Source organism: Equus przewalskii, chromosome 2, assembly GCF_037783145.1.
Source record: "Equus przewalskii isolate Varuska chromosome 2, EquPr2, whole genome shotgun sequence".
Lineage (NCBI taxonomy): Eukaryota > Metazoa > Chordata > Mammalia > Perissodactyla > Equidae > Equus > Equus przewalskii.
The window spans coordinates 14,632,154-14,655,876 of NC_091832.1; the positions used below are offsets into that span (position 1 = coordinate 14,632,154).

Below are 23,723 nucleotides of genomic sequence, written 5' to 3' on the forward strand. Positions count from 1 at the left end.
CCCATGCTGGCCTCACCAGCTCCCATGTGGGCACCACACTGAGGCTTCCATCATGCAGCTTACCTCTTCTTTATTCTCAGACCTTCTTTATAAGAATGGTGGTCTTCCCTTCTCTTAATCCCACCCACCCCTGTGATTAGAGCAATATTTAATAACCAGACGCCTACGTATGAATCCTAGCTCTGCCACTTACTAACTGTAACTTGGGCAAGTATTTAACTTATCTGCGCTTGAGTTTCTTCACCCATACTATAAGGATAATAATACTTTGTAGGGCTGTTATATAGATTAAATCAGTTGATCCAGGTAAAATACTTAGAACAGTGCCTGCTGCATAGTAAGCACTTGTTAAATATTACCTATTATTCCTTACTTTTTTTTTTTTGACAAAGATTAGCCCTGAGCTAACATCCGCTGCCAATCCTCCTCTTTGTGCTGGGGAAGATTGGTCCTGAGCTAATATTTGTGTCCATCTTCCTCTATTTTATATGTGGGACACCTACCACAGCATGGCTTGATAAGTGGCATGTAGGTCAGCGCCCAGGATCCAAACCGGCGAACCCCAGGCTGCTGAAGTGGAGCGTGAGAACTTAACCGCTGCACCACCAGGCCAACCTCTGTTATTCCTTACTTGTGTATATCAACTCCTGAAGCTGCTCTGAATTGTGCATGCTATTAATGCTCAGCTAGGAGCCAAAGTCCCCATCCATTTTTCAACTCCATCAGGAAAACAGCGAGTGACATGCTTTGCTACGAGCTGTGGGAAGTGGTCAGGAGCCCCCAATCTTAGAATACAAGTCAAACCCCTACCCAAACCCTCAGCCCCAAGAGTTACTTTTTAACAACACTGAAGAGGAACATTATGGGACCAGGGAAAAGAAGGTGACATCAGAGTCAGGGTGCAGAGCCCTGGCTTCTACTTACTGTGCATGTGCATACACTTCTACACGATCCTGCAGTACCCGGACGATGAGCCAGAAGTCAGGCAGGCAGGACCCAGGGAGGCCTGACAGTGAGGGCTGTGGAGGTGCTGGCCCAGGTGGGGTCCGCAATGTGAAGGGGGCCTTCTCACCGACGGTGTCATTGGGACCCTCACTGTCTGAGCCACTGCTGCCACCATCATAACCTGTGTCAAATGTGCTGAAGTTCAACCCCATCCTTAGGCTCATCTGAGCCCCCAAGTGCATCAGGCTCGATGGGCCCCTCGAGGTTCGTCCCTTCTGATACCTGCTGCTCAGACCTTCCCCTGTGCAGCCCTAAGTCCACTTCCCATCAGTGTAAAGTCCTCCACCTCCTGCTCAGCTTACCTAGGTGGTCAGAGTCCACACTGCCCTGACTGGACATAAGGCTTAGTCCCCGGCTGGGCCCAGGCTGACTCCCTGAGAAGAGAAGGGAAATGCCTGGAGCCTCTCTCAAATCCTGCCTAGGACCACTCTCTGAAAATGGAAGGAGAGCCAGGGACCCACAAGTCCCAGGTCCTGGCCTCCAGACCCTGCTGCCCAAGTCCTCTCTTACCTCCTGGTGGCAGGCTGGGCAGACCCTCAGAATCCTCAGGGGAGCCAGGGGCTTGGGGGCTGGTTGTCAGGGCCTAAGGGGTAGGAAGTCAGGACTGAGTACAGGCCCCACACACCAGCCAGTACCCTCAACATTCCCAGGCCAGCCCAGGAAAGACTCACCTCCCCTTCGATGCCTTCAGCCTTGTCCTCGTGGCTGTGCCAGGCCCAGGCTGCTGAAGGGGACTCCCCGTGGGACCCACCTGGCTGTTGGCCAGCTGCCACAAAGAAGAAGCCACTGTCAGGGTCCTCAAGAAGAACATGGCCAGGGAGGTGGAGGCGGCGGAACTCCTGGGGAGCAGGAGCCAAGGTCACAGTTTAGGCAAGAGCAGCCCTCCCTACTTCCTCATAAGACCCCCACAACTACCTGGTGAAGCAGACACTAGCATCCCCATTGCTGAGGTATGAGAAGATTCAGTGACTTGTTTAAGGTTCAACAGGCCAGAGGCAAGGTTGGGAGCTGGGTCTTTTCCCACTGAGTTGGGCTGGCGGGCGTGGGGTGAGGGACAGACAATGTGGTGAGAAGCTGGACAGGAGGGGAATTTTAGGGACTCAAACCAAGACAGGGCTTCCCCTTTTGTATCTGAACTCCAGGAAAGGACAGGCCCCAAGGTGAGTAGGCAGTGTTCTGAGGGCAGCATACCTCCTTGAACTGCGTGAGGGAACGCTCTGGTCCAAACACAAAACTCAGTGGCAGAGTTTGGCGAAGGCAGGTGGAGCGTCCAGGAGAGCTATGGATGTGGGCAGCTGCACGGTGCAGGGCAGGGCTCTGGGGGATGCCCCCTCTTCGGAGTGCCCCCACCATCTCATCCTCCAGCAACCAGCGGATCTACAGTCAGAGAGCAATGCAGAAAGGGCGCCTCCCTTGCTGACTGGGGCATCACCTTACTCTTAGACTGAAACATACTAGAAGATACTCTGCCTCAGACTGAGGGAGGCCTCTCTTTGATCCCAGAATACAGGGGGTACTTTACCTCACTTATATATGGAAAGGGCATCTGTTACAGTGCTGAGGGGCTGTCACCCAGCAAGGGGGAGGGAAGGTCCTCACCTCACTCACAGTGGTCTCAACAGCCAGTCTGTGGGGTGCGGCCAAATTGGACAGTCCTGGGTGCCTAATTGGAAGGAAGGTTTACATACCGGTTTCCTGAAAACACAACCGAGGAGGAAGAAGGAACTCTGAGAGGGAGATAAGAAAGTACCTGTCTTCTCCTGGGGGTGGCAGTGGAGGCCCCAGGCCATCATCTGATCTTAAAGAAGATGGTTGCCCTGGGGATCGTGGGAATGAAGCACTGCTCTCAGAAGTTGACCTGAACAGGGTGGGAGCAAAAGTCAAAGGTCAGCAGCTACTGGCCTCTCAGAGCCTCCTCAGCACTCCTTTCTTGGAATCCTTAAGGCCCCCTTAGTCCCCAAGTGCCCCTAGAGTCCTTGATGGTCCCCAACAAGGCCTCAGATCCCCCCACCAAACTTGCTGCCACACCGGTGGTGCTGAGGGTCCGAGGTCGGGGGGAGCTCCACTTCCAGGGGCAAGGTCAGCACGAAGACGTCCAGAGTGACACTGAGGTCCCTCAGGGGCACTCGGCCTCCAATGGGGGGGCCCTCCAGAATGGAAAGCACTTGGCCTGGGAGAGGGAGAGAGTTAGGTGTTGCTGGGAGCCCTGGGGAAAGTACAGATTCCAAGTTCTCAGCGTTAGAGTTATACCCGTAGGCTCTCTGTTCCCCCATACATGCAGGCAGGCTGTACTGGGATCCGTGCCCCTCCCTGGGCACCCCCAAACTCACCCAGGCAGGTGGGCAGGCTGCATACAGGTACTGAGCTGTGCTGTCCACGCAGCCGCACGGAGCACGTGAGGTGTAGGAAGAGTGGTGGCAGGTCATGCACGAGGCTCTCAGGTCCAGTGGGTGAGTCACCCCCCAGGATACTAAAGGAGTCTTCATCAGGGTTTACAGTGTCTGCATCTGACAGTGAGGCGGAGTCTAGCCCAGCAGGCCCCAGGTCTGGTTCACGGCTCTCGCGGTATTCCACCTCCAGTTCTGGGTCACTCTCAGTGACCACACAGCAGGCTGATGTGTCTCCTAGAGATACATGTCGTGTGGTCAGTGGGAGAGGCTGGCAGTGGAGGCCCCTGAATCCTGGCTTGAAGCCAGTGTTCCCACCTCTACCCACTTGCCCACACACCTTCTTCTCCCATGAGCTCAGCCTCTGAAAACTCCAAGTCACTGACTTTTCTGTCTACTGTGTCCCGGGGGCCCTCATCCTGGGCAAAAGAAAGACACAGCTTGATCCAAGGCAGGACAAGAGTCACATCCAGGTCTTAGGGAACCAAGAGTCAGGAGGATCCGGGCGGGCCAATTGGGGCCTCTGGGGCTACAAGTCAGTGGTATGAGGGAGGTAAGGAAGAAAGCTACTCACCTCTCGCCTGCTGGATGGAGGGCAATAGAAGAAGTAGTGGGGATTGGAGGGCACCGTGCGGAAGTGGAGACCACTGATCTCCAAGAACTTCTCCTGTGTTGAGGTTAGAAGAAGACTATCATGTCAGCCACTCCTGAGCAGCACTCTACCCCTACTCTAGAACAGACATGAACACGTCCCTAAACCAGAAGAGAATGCTGACCCACTGTGCAGCCACCTCTCTTCTACCCTCATCAAGCTTCCCACCTGGATGAGGCTGTGAAGGGCATCATGTGCTTCTCCTCTCAGCTGGCAGACATCTGTTAGAGAGATCTCCAGGCCAGGGTCTGGATTGCCAGGGACACGGGTGCTCTGAAACTCAGGCTCGCTTAGGTCCTCGGTCTCTATGCTGAGTGGTCAGGGTTGGGGGTAGAGGTGTTGAAGTGTTAAGAACCACCAAGTCCTAGAGGAGCCTGCTTTGCAAATGGGAGCAGCACACGTCTGTCTGTCTCTAGGAAGGGTGCTCAGCACACCAGCAGGGGCAATAGAAGAGGCAAGGAGAACCAACCCACCCATTTTGGCTCTAACCTCCACATTTCTTAATGGCCAGACATTTCTGTGAAACAGAGGAATGAGTAAGGATGACTCCCAGTTTTCTGACTTGGACCACTGGGTGGAGGGTGATATCATTCACCATGGATGAAGAACCCAGGTGGAGAAGTGAGGTTTGGTAGGAAGAAAATGCATTCATTTTGGGGCCATGAAAGGTGGGGATCTAGAGCTGCAGGCAGGGACCTGGACTGGGCATCGTTAGCATGCTCTTCCCTCTGCTGCCTCTGTTTCCCCAGTGCTAATACACTGCAGATGCCAGACACAGAGCTGTCTGCCAGCCTGCCTTTCTTCCCACCTGCTGGGTCCCTAAAGTGAGCTGCGGACTGATGGCAACTGGCAACTCCCTCCCCCTAATCCAGCTCAGCGCTCCACACCAGAACAGGAGAGCCAGGAAGGGAGACTGCTGCCCACGCCAAATGGGAGAAAGAAGTCTGGGTGGGAGGCAGAAGCTGGTGACAAGCACTACGGCCTCTCTGGTGTGTGGGTGCTACCCTGCACAGCCATCCTCACAGCTCAGAAGGTCCCTCTGTATAGGGACTTGGTCTGTGTGCCCCCATACACATCACTCCAGGACAATCCTAACCTGGACTCAGAAGCCAGGACAGTTCGTTCCCGAGGCTCAGGGCCCTCCTCGATGCTGCTGCTGAAGGGTCCAGGGCTGAGAGGACCAGGGCTTGGGGGTGCATGAGGCAAACCCCGAGTGTGGCCACATAGTGCAAGCAGAAAAGGGGTGATGTCTACTTCTTGTAGCAGCTCCTCACAGGCATCTACTGCTATCAGCAAGTCCTGGGAGGACACACTCTGTGCTTGCTGCAAGCTCCGGAACAGCCCTGATGGAAGTAGAAAGAGCCATGAGGGTCAAGCTCTGGAACGAGCTCTCCAGTCCCCATCCCTGTAATCTCTATATCTCTCCCTGCTTTGTTCCTCCTCCCTGACGCTCCCGCACACGGCCTCCTGCTCACCACGGACGTAGCATCGCTGGGCATGCTCCTGCAGCAAGGCACAATGGTTGGCTGCCTCCTTGTGCCTGGGCTCCATCCAGGCTGAGGATGGGGATGGTTGGTCAAGGAACTGAGTCCTACGAATGTGAGGAAAGAGAGAGCTTGGTCAACTCCCCTAAGTGACACGCAAAACTTGCCATCAACCTACACGCCAACGGATTATCAGTAGGTTCCTATCAATTGTATTCATGGCCCAGCAAATTCAACTGACTTGCCAAAAGAAGCCCAACAAGGAGCTAGCAGGAGATGACTGAGAAGCTAAGTTCCTGCCATTGACCATCAACCTGTCTGTCATATCCAAGTGTGTACCTGAGCCTTGGCTAGGGGCCATGGTTCAGGGAGGACCTAGGTCAATACTGGGGGCACTCACCGGAAGATGAGGTCTCGGGGTGCCTGAGGGGGCTGCATGCCAAGCATTTGCTCCCTCAGTGCTTCCAGGGCACAGCTGTAGATGTAGACAGGACACCGGGTTCGGGGTGCATCTGTACTCTCCGTCTGTGGAGCCTGACGCCCACTGTAAGCCTGGAAGTCCTGACGGAAGGGTGGGCTCAGCTCTCCTGGATTCTGGGCACTATCTGTGGGAAGAGGTGTCACATGGTCTTCCAGCCCTCTATTTGTTCCCATTCCCACTCCTGCTTAACTGACTTTAGAGTCAGCACCCTTACCGCCAGCTGGGGTGACACTGAGGATGGGGACCTGGGACTTTGTGGCCTTGACTCCAGTTCCTCCCAGATCTTTGAGGCTGGAGGCCCCACTCCATTCCCCAAACTTAGGCTTTGTCTCCTCTTGAGAGGGTCCCTCTAGGCCATAGGCAGACAGATGCTGGACATCTGAAGAGGAAAAAAGATACAAATCAGAGCCGCCAGGTGGGCGGGTGAGGGAGCTCCAGAGTTTGAACCTGAGGGGTTAGTGAGGAAGGTCAGCAGTTGGTACCTGAGAAGGTAGCTGGGAGGAAAGTCAGAAACACATGCTGGGGTGTCACAAGCCTTGCATAGCAGCGCCACTGAGGGGGCTGGGCAGAGATGACAGGCTTGAGGGGTTCAGGAGGGACTACACTCTGTAAGAGAAAGACAAAATTAGAGCAATCTATAAGGGACTATGCAACCCCTGCTCCTTCCTCCACCCTGGAGTCCGACCTTAGGCACAGTTTGCAAGATCCAGGACAAAGGGGAATGACGCTATTTTGTCATTGGGAGGAGACCTTCAGTACCCAGGGAGATGGAAAGCTGGGGTACGACTATGTGGTGACAGAAGGAGGTCACTATGAGAAAGGGCTCAAGGGGATGAGTCAGTGCTGACCTGGTTAGGAAGAGCTGAGTCTCCAGGGGCCTGGGTGCTGCTTACTGCTTGAGCCTTCAGGATCCCGGGGCCCCTCGCTGGTGGCCTCTCTGCATCTACAGTCGGGGTAGAGATGGGTGAAGAGGGCCAGGCCAGCAGAGAGGCAGGGCTCTGAGGTGAAGACAGCGGGAGGCGAAAAGCCAAAGACAGAGACTACCTTGTGGGTGGGGGAAAAGGGCTGGGCCAGAGTCTAGTATGAGGACAGAGGTGGGGAGCTCACCTGGACCGTGGCAGGTCCGCCGCAGCACCTCACTCAAGAAGGCAGCCTGGTCAGCGGTAGTCAGCGGGATTTCCCGGTCACTCAGCTCCTGCCCCAGGCAGCTGTGCAGCAGGCACAGCACCATGTCGTTGGTGGGACAGGGCCCCTCGGCGAGAGGGACGCCCTCTGGCTCTGCCCGACACACACTCCACTCAGCACCAAAAGCCTCCTGCTGCCCAATGCCCCCGACTCAGCCCTGACCAGCACAGCCCCACCTTCAGCCTCCAAGCCTCCTCCTGCCCCCAGCACTCATCTGCTCATTTGCAGACTCATCTGCTCTCTGTTCTCTAATACTCCCAGGCTTGCTGGCCCTCTAGGTGTGGGGTGAGTGAGTACAAAGTTCACCCACCTCTAGAAAGCAGAAGGAAGAACATCTGGAGCTGCTGGCACTGAGGCAACAGTCCCATTAGGTCAAAACAGAAGGGGATCTCATGGACACAGGTGTCTCCTCCCTGGTCCAATCCTAGCAGGGAGGCAAGGAAGACAAGACTCACGGTGAGACTCAGATTCCCTGTTTGTGGTTGCTTTCTGCCCACCCACTCCCCTGCTCCAACCCTGGGGGCCCCTTCCCCGCTGACCATCAGAGACTCTCAGCTCTGGGGGCAGGGGACTCCATTCCTTGCTCTGGCACAGCTGTATCAGGTATTCAAAGCTCAGCATGGAGCCTATGCAGGCAGCGTCCCGAGGGTGGAGCTAGGGGAGGAATAGCAAAGGTCAGGGGTCAGCCCCTTCTGGCCCAGAGTACCCAGCCTCCAGCTCTCAAGGAAGCCCATACAGTTGCAGACATTCAGAACCCAGAGGTTCAGAGGGACCAGGAAGCCCACAGGCTGTGGTACTCCCAAGGGGATAGTACCCAATCTGGTAAGGGGTGGGGGTCCTTCTGAGGTCACTCACAGCTTGAGGGATCTCAGAGTATGTCAAGTCCTGCAGGTGCTTCCAGCTCTCAGGGCCAGGTCCCACTCGCCCGTACTGCGGCTCCACCCACACCTCAGTGACCAGATTGAGCTCTGAGTCTCCTTCCAGGGCCTCCACTTCCACATCGTTGTCATCATCTGTTGAGAAGCTAAAGGAAGAAGGGCCCTGAGCCTGGGAGAGAGCAGAATCTAATCCACAACCCCATGGCAGGCAGTCACTCCATGGAGGGGGGCAAGGTGGTGGCACACAGGACAGCCACAGTTGCACGTGGCCTTCCTGGACCTGACTGCCTTATGAGGCATCTAAAAATAGCATCTCCTACCCCGACACTCTCCGGGCATGGGAGACAGAACTTCAGGGGACAGTAGGGAGAAGGGGGAACGTGGAGAGAGGCAGCTCTCAGAGAGGGCTCAGTCTCACCTGTCTTTGGTGGAGGTAGAGTGTGGGGGGAAGAGGATGTACTGGACAACGCATGTGTGCCTCTCTTCAACTGCAGCCTGCCCTGGGGGCTCGTTCTGTGGGTAGATTGGGAGATTTTGGGCAGATTTCAGCCAAGGCAGAGATCGCGCCCCACCCAGCTCTGGCCTTCAGAACTTTAGTCCCCTCCCCACATTGTCCTGGGACTGGACATGGCCTTGGGTCTTCTGGCCACAGGGTCCCTGTGAGGCAGTTTCCTGCAGTCACAAACGAGCCCAGAGGCAAGCGTCCCTCTGATGACGGACCTTGGTGGGGAGGTGTCATGAGGTATGGCACATACCTGAATTGGAAGCTCCAGGACCATGTTGATGATTCCTTCTCCACTGCAGGCGAAGTGGAACCCTTCAGAGAGTCGGACTCTGAAGCCCCATAAAGGAGGAGTGGGGACAAGATGAGATGGGGGAAGAGACACTCAGACTACATTCCCCTGGCCCCCACACCACTTCCATATCTACCTTCCAACAGCCATCCAGAAAGACCTGTCTGCAGGAGGCCCTGCTCAGACTACTGGTCCCTCAAGGGTTAACAGGTCCAATTAGGACCTGAGGCCAAAATAAACAGAGGAGGGGGAGAGGAGGAAGGAGAGGGCAGCAGCATGCACTGCTCTATGCTGGACACTCTGCAGAACAGCAGCAGCAAAGGGAGGGCTTAGAGAGGGGCGCTCTCTGGCTTAGGCTTCCTGTCAGCATCCAGACTCAGGGCCTACACTTGCTTTCTCCCTGCCCCAAGTTTCCTGGCAGGCTAGGGCGACGTACTCAGTGAGAATGGAGAGGAGCTGGGCAATGGCACTGAGCGGCAGGGCAGGGGCCAGTCCTGATGGGACACTCCAGAGCCAGCGTTGATGGTAGAGGTAGCGGGACAGCGACGCTAGGCTAGAAGAGGCTGAGCGGCCTGACACCAAGGGCAGTGGCCCTGGTGGCTCCAGTGTCAGCAAGAAGGGTGCCCGGTAGTCTAGAGGTAACTTCTCATACCTGGGAAACGGAGGCAATGCTCTACTCATACCAAGCTAAGCCACAGCCCTCCCACATGCTCCTGGCCCCATCCCCACCCTCTGTACCAACCTGATGAGTAGCTTGTCCAGTGGCTTATGCAGGACCACAAGGCAGGGCCGGTCAGATAGGGCTTGCTGTGGCCCCAGCATAGGCGGGGACTTGGAGGGAGAGTTACCCCCACCAATGCCCCCCAGCCCTTTTCGTTTCACCTTGGGTGTTGGCTCCTTGCTTTGCACCCGGTGGGGGAAACGCAGTCGCAGGATCTCTTCCCGTAGGCCCGACACAATCTAAGAGAAAAATGTGGTCAGACCCTCCTCCTTCCATCTCCTTTAGGTCTGGGAGAGGGTCCACAGACAAGGTGAGAGAGGCCTTGGTCTTCGGGCCTTACTTGGTCTAGGGCCTCATCTCTCTACTGGCCCTGCCCCTCTGGGGTTTAGGGAGGAGGAGCTAGTCTACACTCCAGGGTTCCTTGGTCTGGAACTCAGTCAGGGCCCAGCTCACCTTGTGCCGGGCCTGTGCTGGTGTGCCGATGGGAAAACCCAGGCGAAGAACCATGCATGGCGCCTTGGAAATGATGCGGACCATGTAGAACGAGGAGGGAGGCTGGTCTGGGGCACTGGGAAGAAATGGGAGTCAGTGAGCAGCTCTAGGCTGGGAGTAAATAGATTCAGGAGGAAGTAGGGATGACGTATAGGGTTAGAGGAAGAGACATGGGATGAGGCGGCAGGGAGGAGTGAAGGGACTTCACTCTGCCCACCTGGAGAGCAGCTTCACGTAGGAATAGCCCTCGACTAGCACGAAGCTGCTCCAGTCGCGAAGCAGAGAAGTCAGCGAGGAGTGTGAGATCCTGCACTGGACAGTGCTGTAGCGCCCATTGCTGCCTGGGGTGTGCAAGTGCTTGGGGATTGGTCTGGGGAGAGGGGTGTGGAGTGAGGTCAGACCTCCCAGTCCCAATCTTGGGGGAAAAGAACAGTTGCTACCTCTCTCTTCTAGGCCCTGTCTGAGGATATGCGGGCTGATGAGCAGGAAGACTAGGAAAGGGTCATAGTTTTTCTTGGTCAAGGTTGGTAATGGCTCATCTGCTGCTTCCCCATCACTCCCTGCCCCCTCACCCCTGCTCCCCACCCCAACTATGGCCCTAGGAGGATACCCACGTGTCATGCTCCAAGATTAGCACTAGGCGATGCATGTGCAGCCAACGCTGCCATGAATTTGCATCCATGGACAGCACTGGCTTCCAGTAGGCAGCAAACTGGGCATGAGATGAGTCGGACCCACTGTGTTGAAGGGAGAGCACCTGGGGACAGGAATGACAGGTTATAGGAGCACTCATGGAGAAGGAGGGTACAACCTCCAAACAGCAAATAGAATCACGGGGTTCAGGGGGTCAGAGATGGTAGTGGTTTAAGGCTGAAGGAACCTATAGCCCAGCCTGGGATGGCAGCAAAAACTGCCTCCAATACAAAGGCTAGATTAGGATGAATGAGTCCAGGGACAGGCTGTGTGGCCTTTTAAAGTTGAATCCAGACAAAGGACGGGACTTGCCATGTTTCTATCACTGACTTTGGAGGAAAGCCTTTGAGTGACGGCAGGACCTCAGAATGAAGCATCTGCACAATGGCATAAACTCCCCGCCAGTCAGTGCTAGCCTGATAGCCATGGGCTGAGTGTGAAGAAAGCAGGGCCAAGAAAGCAATGCTCTTCAGGAAGTGCACAGTTCACGGTGGTCAGCCATAGTGGGAAATGGGCGAAGGTGGTGGGGAGGCCAGAGTGTGCCATGTGGAGATGGGGCGAGGGGCTCGCAGTTGGCTGGGATACCACTACCTAGCTATACTGTAGGTCTTTGCCTCTGACACCCGGGATCTGCTGAGGACAGCCTGTCTCTATAGATTCTTCTCCTCCCCCAGGGGCTTGAAAGGAGGGAGAATTGCTCTCAAGGCTAAAGCTCAGGGTTCTGGTTTGGGTGCCTCAGACTTGAGAGGGAAGGACAAAGAGGGTGGTTCTGGGCTCCAGTGCGTCACCATTCCAAGTTTGGGTGGGCACAAAATGGGAATAATGAGTACCAGAGCCACTCACCGGGGTGGTGGAGCCGGGAGGGATGTAGAAGAGGGGCACTCCACTCTTGGTGCTATCAGGAAGCGTGAAATGTTCTGGGACTGAAGAGAAGGACTGAAGGTGGGCTAGCATCTGGTCCGTCTGGTTAATGCTGCAGAAAGAGGGCCAACCCTAAGCCATACCTGACTTTGGTGGATGCAGAGGAGGGGAGCTCCAGCGGGACATGGGACCCTGGACATGAGCCTGGTGCTCAGGGTGACTCTCTCCAGGTCCCAGCTTCACACATCTGTCCCTCCATGAAACAAATGGGGCCTCACTCACTGAGCGGTGACCTGCCTCACCTCTGCAGCGTGTTCCAGAACCGCCGGATAACGTGGGTGCGATACAGCGAGCGAATGGGTTGCCTTAGTGCACAGGACACATCATGCAGAATGTCATAGCCACCTTCCATTGTCACTTCCACCCGTGTTCCTCGAGGGCCCTTGAGCTCCAGGGGCCAGGGCGCCACAGCCACGTACTCAATGCGCATGTTGTGTTTCCACAGCAGCACCAGCTTTACTTCCAGCTGGGACCCTCCTTCAGCGGAAGCAGGAGGGCTAGTTAGGGGCAGAAGGCATAGGACTCCAGGCCTGGGACTGAGTCCTATCTGAAACCCCCATCTGCCTTATGGAACTCTAGCCTGGCCAAAGGTTTGAAGCATGGTGCCATAGATTTCAGGCTCAGAGCCTACCAACTGCCACAAAGAGAAGTTTAGGAGTAATCTGAAAACAAAGCCAAGATCAGGACACCACACAACCATCAGCTGACTCACCTCAGGCAACAGAGGATGAAATTGGGAAGCTAAATGCTAAGAGAACTAAGCCCTGAAGGCAACTTGGAACTCACTTGTCTCAAATGACAAGCAGAATCTTTCACATTGTGACACCCTTTCATGTGCTACAGGTGTGTCTTTTACTTCTTTCAACAGGTCCTCCCCACACAAAATCTGAGAGACTTGTGGGATACAGCAAGGTCTAGTGACCCTTACCTTTGGCCAGTGTGACTTCTCGGACACTATAGCCCTCTCGAAGCCGTACAGACACAGTGCTGACCAAGTCAGCTGGCACCTCCTTCTCAGTGTGCTTCTTCCGGCGCAGGGCCAAGGCAGGGTTGCTGCTGGCGGAGACCAGGTGCTCATTAAACAGGCGGTGCTGGGAGCCTAGAAGACCAGTGAGGATGGGGAAGGGGAAAGTGGTTATCTGTTGGCTGACAGGGATACAGCGGGGGAGGCTACACTGAAATTACGGGAAGACAGCAGTGCCAGAGTAGAGAGCCCCAGTCATCCTTTCAGTCCCCATCACCTCAGGGTCCATTCTCCACTCCCTGTTCCCACACCTGCCCCAGCCTGCCCCTCACCGCAATAATATTCAGGGTTCAGGGCTTCCCCACTGCGCAGGAAGGAGTAGAGGAGGAATGCCCGGTGGTAGACAGTCAGACCCAGGTTGCCTGGCTCGGGCTCAGGACAAGTGGACAGGTAGGAGCCAAATGTTGCCATTGCGATGAACTTCATCAATTCCACATTGGGCACGTGGCCAAAACTGCAGTCATAAGAGTAAACTCCACCCACCTGGAGAAAGTGAGCAATTAGAGACCTGGCTCCAAAAGAGGCATCAGAGTAGGAAGTACAAGAGAGGAAGAGATGGGGCTGGGAGGCCGCTCCCATCCCCTGGACCACAGAGTGGGAAGTGGGCCAGTGCTCTCCCAGGACAGACCACTGCTCTGCAACTTTCCTTCCCTGAGCCCTTCTGTCTGAAGCCCATGCCACTGGCCACACCCTTCTTCCTTAACGTCAAATACCAGCCTGCTCCCATTCACTTAAGACTCTGGCAACTGGTTCACTGGCTTCATGTCATCATCCCAAGAGATGTCAGTGTCTCTCTTACAAAGTGCTTCTCAAACTTTAGGATGCATACAAAACACCTGAGGATTTTGTTAAAAATGCAGTAGGTGTGGTGTGGGGCTTGAGATCTTGCATTTCTAACAAGGTCCCTGGTGATGCCAATGCTGCTGGTCTGTGGACCAGATTTTGAGTACAAAGGCAAACTACATACGACCTGTGAGCCAAATCCAGCCTATCACCTATTTTTGTAAATAAAGTTTTATTGGAACACAGCCATGCTTATTCATTTTCACATTGTCTATGGCTGTTTTCACACTACAAGAGCAGAGCTGAGTAGCTGTGACAACTGTGTGGCCCTCAAAGCTTAAAATAATTACTAGCTGGCCCTTCACAGAAAATGTTTGCAGACCTATTCTAGATGGTTCCTTCAATTTCCTGGCCTCTCAGTTCCTTAACCTGAGAACTCCAGGTTAAGTCCTCCAGGTTAAGAACAATCTCCGGGAACTTTCTCTATTCCACTCACCTGCCCACTGGCTACACGCTGGCTCTTGGCTCCACCTGGAACTACTTCATCTTTGCAGTTTCAACTGCCACATCCCTTTACATACAACGTACTCCTTTAGGTTTCGTCTATCCTCCTTCTCCTGCTGCTCTGATCTCATTAAGACTGCCAGGGCTTGAACCTCTGCTCTCTTCAAGTTTATCCACATCCTCCTGGCTCTCCGTCCTCAATCCAGCCTGCACCCTACGTTCAAGCAACTTCATAAGCATCATTCTCAACTCCCTCGTCCTCTTCGCTTTTTTCTGCTTCCATCCCAAAACCCCAACTAGGATCAGAGCCTCTCTACTCGGATCCCCAATGGGATCCCAATGGATCCCAAATGGAGAACACTGCACAGCTGTGTAGGTTGGTACCACACCAAAACATATGACACCCAACCCAGCTAGTTTTTCAGGGCTGTCCCAGTACTGTGTGTTCTTCCCAACTCTGGCCTCCCTCCCTTACAGTACTCATCTTCACCCTTTACTTCAGAGAGAAATCAGAGGCCCTTGGCAGAATTTATTGACATCTTCACTTCTACCTTCTAGTCTGAAAGAGTGACACTCCTGCTCTAGAGTCCCCCAATCTGTTTCTTGAGCCCATGGCCTCCTGTCAATTTAGGGACTTCATCACACTTCCTTTTCTTTCCCTTATTTTCAAACTCTGCTTCTCCATGGCTCCTTAGAAACATGCTTAAGTCTCTAGCTTAAAAAAAAAAACAACGGGCCAGCCCAGTGACACAATGGTTAGGTTTGCACACTCCGCTTCGGCGGCCCAGGGGTTCACCAGTTCGGATCCTGGGCATGGACCTACACTGCTTATCAAGCCATGCTGAGGCAGGTGCCCCACATATGAAGTAGAAGAAGAAAAAGAGGAGGATTGGTGGCAGATGTTAGCTCAGGGCTAATCTTCCTAAAAAAAAAGAAAAGAAAAAAACAAACCAAAACAAAACACCCCTCTCCTTCCACCCTGTATTTCCCTCTGGCCACCATTCTCTCTCTCACTCCCCACTTGACCTGAACAGCCAAATTCCTTGTGTCAACACTTGTCTCTACTTCCTTCTCTTCTACCCACTCTTCAATCCACTGCAGTCATTTCCCTTGCCATCTCTTCACTGAAAAAGATCCCCGTGACCTCCTAATCACCAAATCCAAAGGGCACTTTTCATTCCTCATTTTACACGATCTTTCTGCTGTATCTCACATTGTTAACTACTCTTTTCTTCCCAAAACTCTGACTTCTGACACCAGAATCTCCTGGTTCTTGTCTGATTATTTTCCTTCTTTCTCTGCTGGGCCCTCTTCCTATGAAAGATCTTTAAACACCGGTGTTCCCCAGGTTCTTTGAGGACCCTCTTCTCTTTTCAATTACCATCTGTAGGCTGACAAATCCTAACTCTCTCTCTCTTAACTGGTGCTGTCTTCTGAGTACCAGATCTGCATCTCCAACTGCTAACTGCTATGAATGGTAGCCATTTATTACCTGATTATGTAGTATGCTAAGCACTTTAAATGCATCATCTCATCCAATGAGGTGGGTACTATTATAATCTCCATTTATAAATGAATCCAATCAAGATGTGAAGTAATGTGCCCAATGTCACACAGAAAATAAGTGTAGCCAGGATTGAGGCCAGGCATGCCTAACTCCACAGGCAATATTTTAACTGCTCTCCTTTTGACCCACAGTCATCTCAAACTCAATAGGCACAAACCTGGATTCATCATCCTGTCCTCACTCCACTGAAGCTGTTTCTGTTCCTGTTTGCTCCAACAGATACCCAGTAATCACTGAAGTCAGAAACTTAGAGACATCCTTAACTCCTCCTTCTCCCTTACTCCTCTCATTTTGCTAATCATAAGTCATGTTGACGCTACCTCTTCATTTTCTCCATCCTATCACATTCCCTCTTACTCTTAATTCCCCTAATTTAAACCTTGATCCCCTCTCACCTGACTATTGCAATTAATAGCTTCCCTGCCTCCACTCCTTCCCTTCACCCAGCAGCAAGAATGACCTTTGTAAAACATAAACCCAATAGGTGATTTTCCTTCTATATATCTGCATCACTCAGAATTATGCTGAAACTCCTTAATATAGCAGAGCCAGCTTTTCATACTGTGCCCTATGCCTACCCTCCAGTCTTATTTCCCATAGCTCTTTGCCTCCTACCCAATTATCCATCAATCCAAATTGGCTGTAGTTCCCAGAATATGCCTATTCCCTCCTTTACTTAAGCTAGTTTGAGCTGGATTTTCTGACCCTTGCAACCAAAACAGTAACAACTAATCTAATGGAGGAGGTGGGACTGGAACTGATGGCTGGACTTCAAATTCTGCATTCTCTTTACTATAACATGCTATCTCTCATATCCTAAAGAAAGAGGACAAAGATGAGAGTCCTCTCCCACCACCACCACCACCACTTACTCTGTTCTAGACAGGACACCTCCCCCTCATCATGTAACTGCCATTGGCTTTACTTGGGAAATCATCACCCGCAAGAAAGTAACCAGCCATATCCCACTTTGTGAGATACCACACTTTCCTCTCCTCCTTCCTAGAAAATCCTCACCTGCACAAAGGAACAAGCCACAGTGCCACTGCGAAGCTGGTTCAGCAACGTCTCACAGACAGCAACATCAGGGACGCTGGTCACACCATCTGTGATGACAATGATACCTGGAGGAGGAAACATCCGACTCAGACCCGGAGACACTGACCAGATCAAAGTCATAGGGAGGTACCCAACTGATGCGGCTCTGAAGACCTCAGTGTCTGCCAACCATTGTGTTTTATCATCTTCAAACACTTCCCCCCTCCCACTTCTTCCTTTTTAGTGTGGAATCCCAGTCTCTTCCTAAGTGATGTCCTTGGAGCTCCACTTTCCACTAGGGTCCCTGATATACACTAATACACACTTACCTTTTACAAACAAGGAAACAGATCCTCTTCCCTGGGGCCCACCAATCCCCTGGAACCTCTACTTTTGCTGATAACCCCCTCCCCACACAACTTTCATGAATATTCCTATTTCCCCAATCCCACCAATATTCCATCTACTAACCTGCACTAGAGTTTGAGGGCAGCAACTGCAGTGCCAAGATGCCCTGACGAATCATACTGACCAGCCCAAGATCAGCTGTCACCATGGAGACTCCTACCTTCCGGCCCGGGGGCTCCCCTGTGTCTGGGGACTGGTCATCTACCTGGCCCAAGTTATAGAAAAGATAGAATGGGACAGACGGCATTGCTGCCTGATCCATAGCAAAGCCAGAATTTACAGCCCAGCACTGCCCAGGCCAGACAAGCCTAATCCTGTGAGGACCTCAATCCCCCTACTATGCAGCCAAGGCCTGACTATGCTCCCTCCCCCAATGAGCGCTTGAATACTGACCCTCAGATGGGCCAGGAGTCCAGAACCAGACGAAGCACAGATGGTCTTGGAGCAGGGCTTCCCCACCTTTTGTCAATAGGGCCCCTTTTCCATATTTTTCTATTACTATTATGAAATATTTTATACTTAAATTAAGTCTTCAGACACATAGAAATGAATTTGCCTGGCTACTTCTAGGATACCCAAAAGAATGAGAGAGTGCATTCTAGCAAGCCAAGCAGTTTTATCCCTGATTGAACAAAATACTAGAGAGCCACACCACCCAAGATCACCTTCTCAGATCCATTGAGGGAGTAGATCCAGGACTGAAAAAACACAAGCAAATGGCCTTCACATTTTCTCCCAGCAAGAATTTGTCTTGAGGAGTGTATCTGAGCCCTCCTCCCACGGGGAACCTGCTGTGTGCACTCACTAGCACTTCTATCCTTAGCTCACTCTGGCCCCAGCTCTTAGCCCTTCTTTCCCTCTGTACTTGGCTTGTCTTCCCTCTCTCCCCTCCATCCCTTAATAGTTCCTCTTTCTAAGCGGGCTCTACCCACTTTCTCTCCCACATACCTTGCTCTGGGGGTCATACTGCTGCTGCAACATGGTGGCCACCTTATCCTCAAAGAGACAGAGTTGCTCATATACCTGCTGCAGGAACATGTCCCGCTGGGAAGGGTCCAAAAGGCAGCCCTGTACCAGCACCTGAGAAGCATAAAGGAAAGACTAAGACATGAAGGTCGGGGGACACTGGGCAGTACCCTGCTGGTCCCCCTATTTATTCTCCACAGCTCCCTCTAGGCGATCCTGAGTTCCCACCCACGCAGGCTCTAAGGTAGGCTTATTCCACAGCCAGTTCCTCTCTTATCAGATCAGCTAGTCTATCAGTCCTCAGCCCAGGTATGCCATATCCCTGCTCAGGGTCCCTAGGTCATTAGTTACCTTAATCTGGGTTCACAGCCTTCCTCTGCTTATAGTCCTCCACACTGGGCTTCCCCAAGCCCCCGCATGGGGGCGCCATAAACTCTTCTAGCTCCTTCTATCTTGGGCTACCAGATGGCTATAGACATTGTCTATAAGCTGCCCTACCTCAGCCTGGCAAAGCCTTTTTCATTCTGACTCATATTGTTTTACTCTGGTTGATTTTTAAGCACTGCACACAGGGGCTGTTCTGGACCTTTTCTCTTTTTTGAGCTCAAAATCTTCTTATTCTCCCTAAGAAGGCTCCTTCCTTCCTTTTACCCTCAGCAGATAACTCCCACGCCCCTCTTCACAGAGAAAGGCAACCAATCAACAGGAACTCCCTGCGTACCCTACCCCTGAGGGTGTACTCTCTCCAACCCACTGAAGATGCCCTCAGTGCTTGCTAGATGTTTATGTCTCTCTGTGTTCTTGTTCCTCCTTCTAAGCTCTGAAGAAAACATTCCTCTTCCTCCTCTTTTTCCCTAAAGCTAATCTCTCCATGTAATCTTGGACCTTTCGTCTCTCTAATATCTTCATTCTCTCTCCTTGGGGTTCCTTTCCTTCTACTTCCAACATAAATAAGTGGCCCCATCCTGAAAATTTTACACAGGCCTGGTAGCCATGGTGGTAACCCTCGGGATCTCTCCTCTCTCTCCCTCAGACTTCTACAACCTGTCTCAATGCCTACTTCTCACCAACCCCTGCCCTCCTGTACAACAACTACTTCTTCACTCCCTATTGAGAACTGGGTGAGGGTGAGGGGACAGCCAGAAGAGGGGACAGGGGGACTCTGTACCACTCTACAGACCTGATTGTAACAAGAAAAACAGAATCAGAGGAAGAGTAGGAGCTGGGGCTATAAAAAGGTGAGAAAGATGTTCACAGGTGTATTATTTAGAAGAGTGAAAATTGCCTTGCCAACCTAAGCGTCCAATAATAAGGGTTTGGCTAAATGCATGATGATAAAATATGATAAATATTAAGTCAAGCAGCCATTAAAAATAACGTTTTCAAAGAACATTTAGTGACATGGAAAAACGCCTACATTATACATTAAAAAAGCAGGATGTAAAACTGTGTGCCTGGAATGGTCCTGATGTTTCTCCTCACTTTGGATGGAGGGGTGGTGGTGAATATGACAAAGGCATACCCAGAGACAAGAAGGAAATTCCAGAAAATGTTAATAGTAGTTATTTCTGGGTGGTGTATTATCAGTAGGTTTTGCTTTTCTTTATATTTTATGTATTTTTCTTTTCTTTTCCTTTTTGAGGAAGATTAGCCCTGAGGTAACATCTGCTGCCAATCCTCCTCTTTTTGCTGAGGAAGGCTGACCCTGAGCAAACATCTGTGCCCATCTTCCTCTACTTTATATGTGGGATGCCTACCACAGCATGGCTTGCCAAGCGGTGCCATGTCCGCACCTGGGATCTGAACTGGTGAACCCTGGGCTGCCGAAGCGGAATGTGTGCACTTAACTGCTGTGCCGGCCCCTTTATGTACTTTTCAAATCTCCTTCAATGGACATGTATTATGAATGTGATTTAATTTTTTTTTAAAGAGCAGCAGGATACATCTTGAGGGAGCTATGGAGACAGTGGGAAGCTGGCTCAGGGCTAGCAAGTGGCCCTGGGGGCTTAAGCGACTAAGTCCTCTCCTCTACGGCTGCTGTCCTTGTTCAGGCCTCATCTCCCCTCTCATACTATAATAATCTTCTGCCTCTTCTTCCCCATCCAGACTTTGTCCCTCAATCCATCTTCCATACCGGCCACAAACAAGTGTGATCTTCCTAATGTACAAATCTGATCTAGTTACATTCATTTAAAATCTTCAATGGTTCCCTACTACCCATGGCTAATAGTTTTAACAGCTAACATTTGCATGTTTTCTATGTGGCTGGCACTGTTAAGTGCTTGACATGTACCAATTCAATCACCATATAATATTGGTACTGATAATATCCCCATTTTGAAGAAAAGACACAGATGCACAGAGAGGTTAAGTAACTTGCATAAGGGCAGAGCCAGTAAGCAAAAGCAGGCTATATGATTCCAGAACCAGTGCTCTTCACTACCACACTAAATTCCCTTATACTGTAGTCCCCCCTTATCCAAGGTTTTAGTTACCCATGGTCAACCATGGTCCAAAAATATTAAATGGAAAATTCTAGGAATAAACAATTCACACATTTTAAATTGCGCATGGTTCTGTAGCGTGATGAAACCTGGCGCTGTCCTGTTCTGTCCTGCCTGGGACATGAATCATCCCCAGCACATCCATGCCATACGTGTTACCTGCTCATCAGCCACTTAGTAGTCTCGGTTATCAGATTGATTATCACAGTATCACAGTGCTTGTGTTCAAGTAACCCTTATTTTACTTAATAGTGGCCCCAAAGCACAAGACTTGTGATGCTGGCAATTTGGGTATGCCAAAGAGAAGCCAGCCATAAAGTGCTTCCTTTAAGTGAAAAGGTGAACATTCTCCACTTAATAAGAAAAGAAAACAAGTCGTATGCTGAGGTTGCTAAGATCTATGGTAACTTTTACTACAGTATATTGTTATAATTGTTCTATTTTATTATTAGTTATTGTTAATCTCTTACTGTGCCTAATTGATAAATTAAACCTTATCATAAGTGTGTAGGTACAGGAAAAAACATAGTATATATAGAGTTTGGTATGATCCGCCATTTCGGGTATCTACTGGGGGCCTTGGAACATATTCCCCAGGGATAAGGGGGGACTATTGTAGAATAAAGTACAGGTCCTTATCCAGGACATTCAAGGCCTTTCATAATCCTGCTCCCTCTTATCTCTCCAGTCTCCTCTTTACCACCATCCCATCCTCATTCAAACTTTACTGGGTCAAACTGAGTAACACGTAGTTCCCTAGAACACCTGTGACTGAGAGCAGTTTCACAGCTCTGTGTCTTTGCTTTTGCTCACCCCTCTGACTGGAAAGCCCACTACCCCTTCTTTGAATGGTTAAACTCAATTCTTCTTTCAAGACTCAGTTCAAATGCCTCTTTGTCCAAAAGTCTGCCCTGTCACTGCCCCAGGCTTGGCTGGGTGCTCCCTCTCGGTGCTCCTATAGTGCCTGAGTCATAACTTATCAGTGTCCTTAGCACATTCAACTGAAATTACCTCCTTTGATATCTATCTTTCCCACTAAACTCTCAACTCCCCCCATCAGGATAGGGACAGTGTCTGATTCATCTGTGTCTCCAGGACCTGGCCCAGGCCGGGCATAGATCAGGCTTCAGTAAGTGTTTGCCAAACTGAACCAAGTCAACACTATGATTACCTAATACCCATGCCTTTCCTGCCTTGGCTACCAGTACCTGCAAAGCCTGGCCTATCGGGGGATGTAGCCCACAACCAGCAGTCCCAACAGTTACACCAGGAGAGTACTTTAACCAAGGCTGGGGCTGGGATCTAGGCATGCACCAATTGCTTGTGGTATATTTCACACCCTCAGGTGCTATTCCTTGCATCCCTGTCTCTCAAAGGCAGTTTGATAGCTAATGAGACAAGGTAGCTATCAGGGACCATTTCAGGGTAAGCCCCTACCAATGAGTTGAGGTTAGTTAAGGGCAGATGAAGGGAAATTGGGCCAATGCTTATCTAAGCCAAAAGCAGATATTCCAGTAACAGACTTGGCCATTCTTCAAAAGGAGTGTCTGGTGATAGCTTGCTTGGGTGTTGGATAAACCCTATAATTATCTGTATGGTCAGCCTTACACCCAACAGTTCACAAGGCCCTCAGAGAAAATGACCCTCCTCTGTCACTGGAAGAAATTATGTTTCCAGGTATTTGTTATATTTCAAAATCATAAACCTATTCTAAGAGACCACCACCTGGGGGTAGTACCAGGAATCCAGACACCAGCAAATCTTCTGATGGAACTAAAGGAGGAGGGGGGAGTAAAGAAAACAAATGCCCAGTAGCTAGAACCAGAGACTTACAGGAAGAGTGACAGAGGTATTTGTCCAATCATGCCAACTCACCTAAAGCTTATGGGAAGGCCCTTTAAGACCAGAGCAACTGATACTTCTCAAGAGGAGAGAGACTCATGGAGATGACTAGGAAACAGGTTCAAGAAGCCAGCAGAGCTGGGGACTTTGGGCATGGATAGTAGAGATAGGATAAGGACTTGGTCAGCGGACAATCAGAAACTAGGTTTGAAGGTATAAACTTGGAAAAAGGATGCAATACCTGGTGAGACTGCAGGCCAATGATTGAGGAGTAGGCCTGGATAGTTACATAGATCTCAGGTTGGAAGTCGATGCAAGATCCAGGCACTCGGAAGGGCCGAAGCAGCCCACCTAGGCAGCGGGAGAGGGCATGGAAAACTTCATCAAACAAGATCTCCCCTGTGGAATCATCCTGAGGGCAATGGAGAAAAAGAACTCTTAAGGGTAACCAAAGGCAGCCCTGAGCAGAGGGCAGAAATAAACAGCTTCCATGGGTCAGCAGAACTCTTAAGTTTGATTGCACCCCCAAACACAACGCCACAGATGGGATGGGAGCTGTCTTAAAACATTCACCATTCCTTTACACACCTGTCTGCTTTCCACAATGGTAGGCTGAGATCATTTTTTACTCTTCCCAGGCCTCTCCCGCTCCTCCTTACCTCCCTTCCATCTTTGCTTCCCACTGTCTCCCTCCAACTCCTTACCACAATGCCAGTAGACGGGCTAAGGTCCAGCTCAATGACAAATCGATACTGCCAAGCCAGGAAGGTGACCCGGGTGGAAGGTACAAGGAGGAATGGTCTTGGGACCACTGGTTCATCTGGCTGCCACCCAGGGGGCAGGACACTGAGGACTTCCAATTCCTGTTCAGACTGAAGCTGATGATTAGGATGGAGAGAAAAGGAAAAAAGTCAGGGAAGAGTCACCCTTTCTTTCCAGGATCTGACTCCCGTATCCAAAATGACACACCATTGATTCCATCTCCAACAGCCCAATCATATACTCTCCCTATCTGAAAAAATTATTAAACAAAATTTCCCCTGTGGAAGCATCTTGTGGGCAAAGTCACTTGCCCTTCCCAGAATTAGACCCCTCAGAGTTGGTCTCCCCTGCTGTCTGTTTCCAGCACCCTCCTACATAAAACAGATGCTTCTGGGCCAGCCCCTCACATCCTGTGTGGCGCTGGGCCTCACCAGCATCTCCTGGGGTGTGGCCTGCACAGTTTGATGCAGGTGGTTGAGGAACCAAGCCAGGCGAACATTTCGGGAGATTCGATAATCCTTTTTCATCAACAGGAACACCTGCCCAGCTTCTTCTACCTGGGGACAAAGAGACATTAATAAATCCATAAAAATTCACTGAGTTCCCAGTACATACAGATCATGGTGCAAGTA

At 51.3% G+C, this 23,723-nt stretch overlaps 1 protein-coding gene across 5 annotated transcripts in view; it reads right to left on the reverse strand.

The window, feature by feature from the left end:
- Nucleotides 1-23,723, reverse strand: part of SZT2 (SZT2 subunit of KICSTOR complex) — a 51,376-nt gene that overhangs the window by 18,262 nt on the left and 9,391 nt on the right. For 3 of the 5 annotated variants that reach the window (XR_011537409.1, XR_011537408.1, XM_008529926.2), the window contains exons 2-40: nucleotides 23,523-23,648; nucleotides 23,034-23,207; nucleotides 22,571-22,741; nucleotides 17,966-18,097; nucleotides 17,081-17,222; nucleotides 16,589-16,695; nucleotides 12,990-13,200; nucleotides 12,622-12,792; nucleotides 11,936-12,170; nucleotides 11,616-11,745; nucleotides 10,694-10,836; nucleotides 10,297-10,449; nucleotides 10,041-10,155; nucleotides 9,609-9,826; nucleotides 9,303-9,518; nucleotides 8,828-8,906; nucleotides 8,491-8,585; nucleotides 8,050-8,218; nucleotides 7,734-7,848; nucleotides 7,505-7,618; nucleotides 7,117-7,287; nucleotides 6,858-6,952; nucleotides 6,492-6,615; nucleotides 6,224-6,388; nucleotides 5,929-6,133; nucleotides 5,520-5,635; nucleotides 5,141-5,387; nucleotides 4,213-4,354; nucleotides 3,967-4,059; nucleotides 3,733-3,811; nucleotides 3,336-3,629; nucleotides 3,034-3,175; nucleotides 2,756-2,863; nucleotides 2,605-2,668; nucleotides 2,197-2,382; nucleotides 1,677-1,844; nucleotides 1,516-1,588; nucleotides 1,308-1,379; nucleotides 925-1,126 (exon numbers count right to left, since the gene is read on the reverse strand). Coding sequence is in view for 3 of the 5 variants with exons in the window: in XM_008529926.2 (XP_008528148.2) it covers nucleotides 925-1,126; nucleotides 1,308-1,379; nucleotides 1,516-1,588; nucleotides 1,677-1,844; nucleotides 2,197-2,382; nucleotides 2,605-2,668; nucleotides 2,756-2,863; nucleotides 3,034-3,175; nucleotides 3,336-3,629; nucleotides 3,733-3,811; nucleotides 3,967-4,059; nucleotides 4,213-4,354; nucleotides 5,141-5,387; nucleotides 5,520-5,635; nucleotides 5,929-6,133; nucleotides 6,224-6,388; nucleotides 6,492-6,615; nucleotides 6,858-6,952; nucleotides 7,117-7,287; nucleotides 7,505-7,618; nucleotides 7,734-7,848; nucleotides 8,050-8,218; nucleotides 8,491-8,585; nucleotides 8,828-8,906; nucleotides 9,303-9,518; nucleotides 9,609-9,826; nucleotides 10,041-10,155; nucleotides 10,297-10,449; nucleotides 10,694-10,836; nucleotides 11,616-11,745; nucleotides 11,936-12,170; nucleotides 12,622-12,792; nucleotides 12,990-13,200; nucleotides 16,589-16,695; nucleotides 17,081-17,222; nucleotides 17,966-18,097; nucleotides 22,571-22,741; nucleotides 23,034-23,207; nucleotides 23,523-23,648 (5,762 nt within the window). In the remaining 2 variants the exon portion in view is untranslated. Of the gene's footprint in view, nucleotides 1-924; nucleotides 1,127-1,307; nucleotides 1,380-1,515; nucleotides 1,589-1,676; nucleotides 1,845-2,196; nucleotides 2,383-2,604; nucleotides 2,669-2,755; nucleotides 2,864-3,033; nucleotides 3,176-3,335; nucleotides 3,630-3,732; nucleotides 3,812-3,966; nucleotides 4,060-4,212; nucleotides 4,355-5,140; nucleotides 5,388-5,519; nucleotides 5,636-5,928; nucleotides 6,134-6,223; nucleotides 6,389-6,491; nucleotides 6,616-6,857; nucleotides 6,953-7,116; nucleotides 7,288-7,504; nucleotides 7,619-7,733; nucleotides 7,849-8,049; nucleotides 8,219-8,490; nucleotides 8,586-8,827; nucleotides 8,907-9,302; nucleotides 9,519-9,608; nucleotides 9,827-10,040; nucleotides 10,156-10,296; nucleotides 10,450-10,693; nucleotides 10,837-11,615; nucleotides 11,746-11,935; nucleotides 12,171-12,621; nucleotides 12,793-12,989; nucleotides 13,201-16,588; nucleotides 16,696-17,080; nucleotides 17,223-17,965; nucleotides 18,098-22,570; nucleotides 22,742-23,033; nucleotides 23,208-23,522; nucleotides 23,649-23,723 lie in introns of those variants that run through there. The other 2 variants (XM_070609918.1, XM_070609919.1) reach the window with 2 other exon arrangements.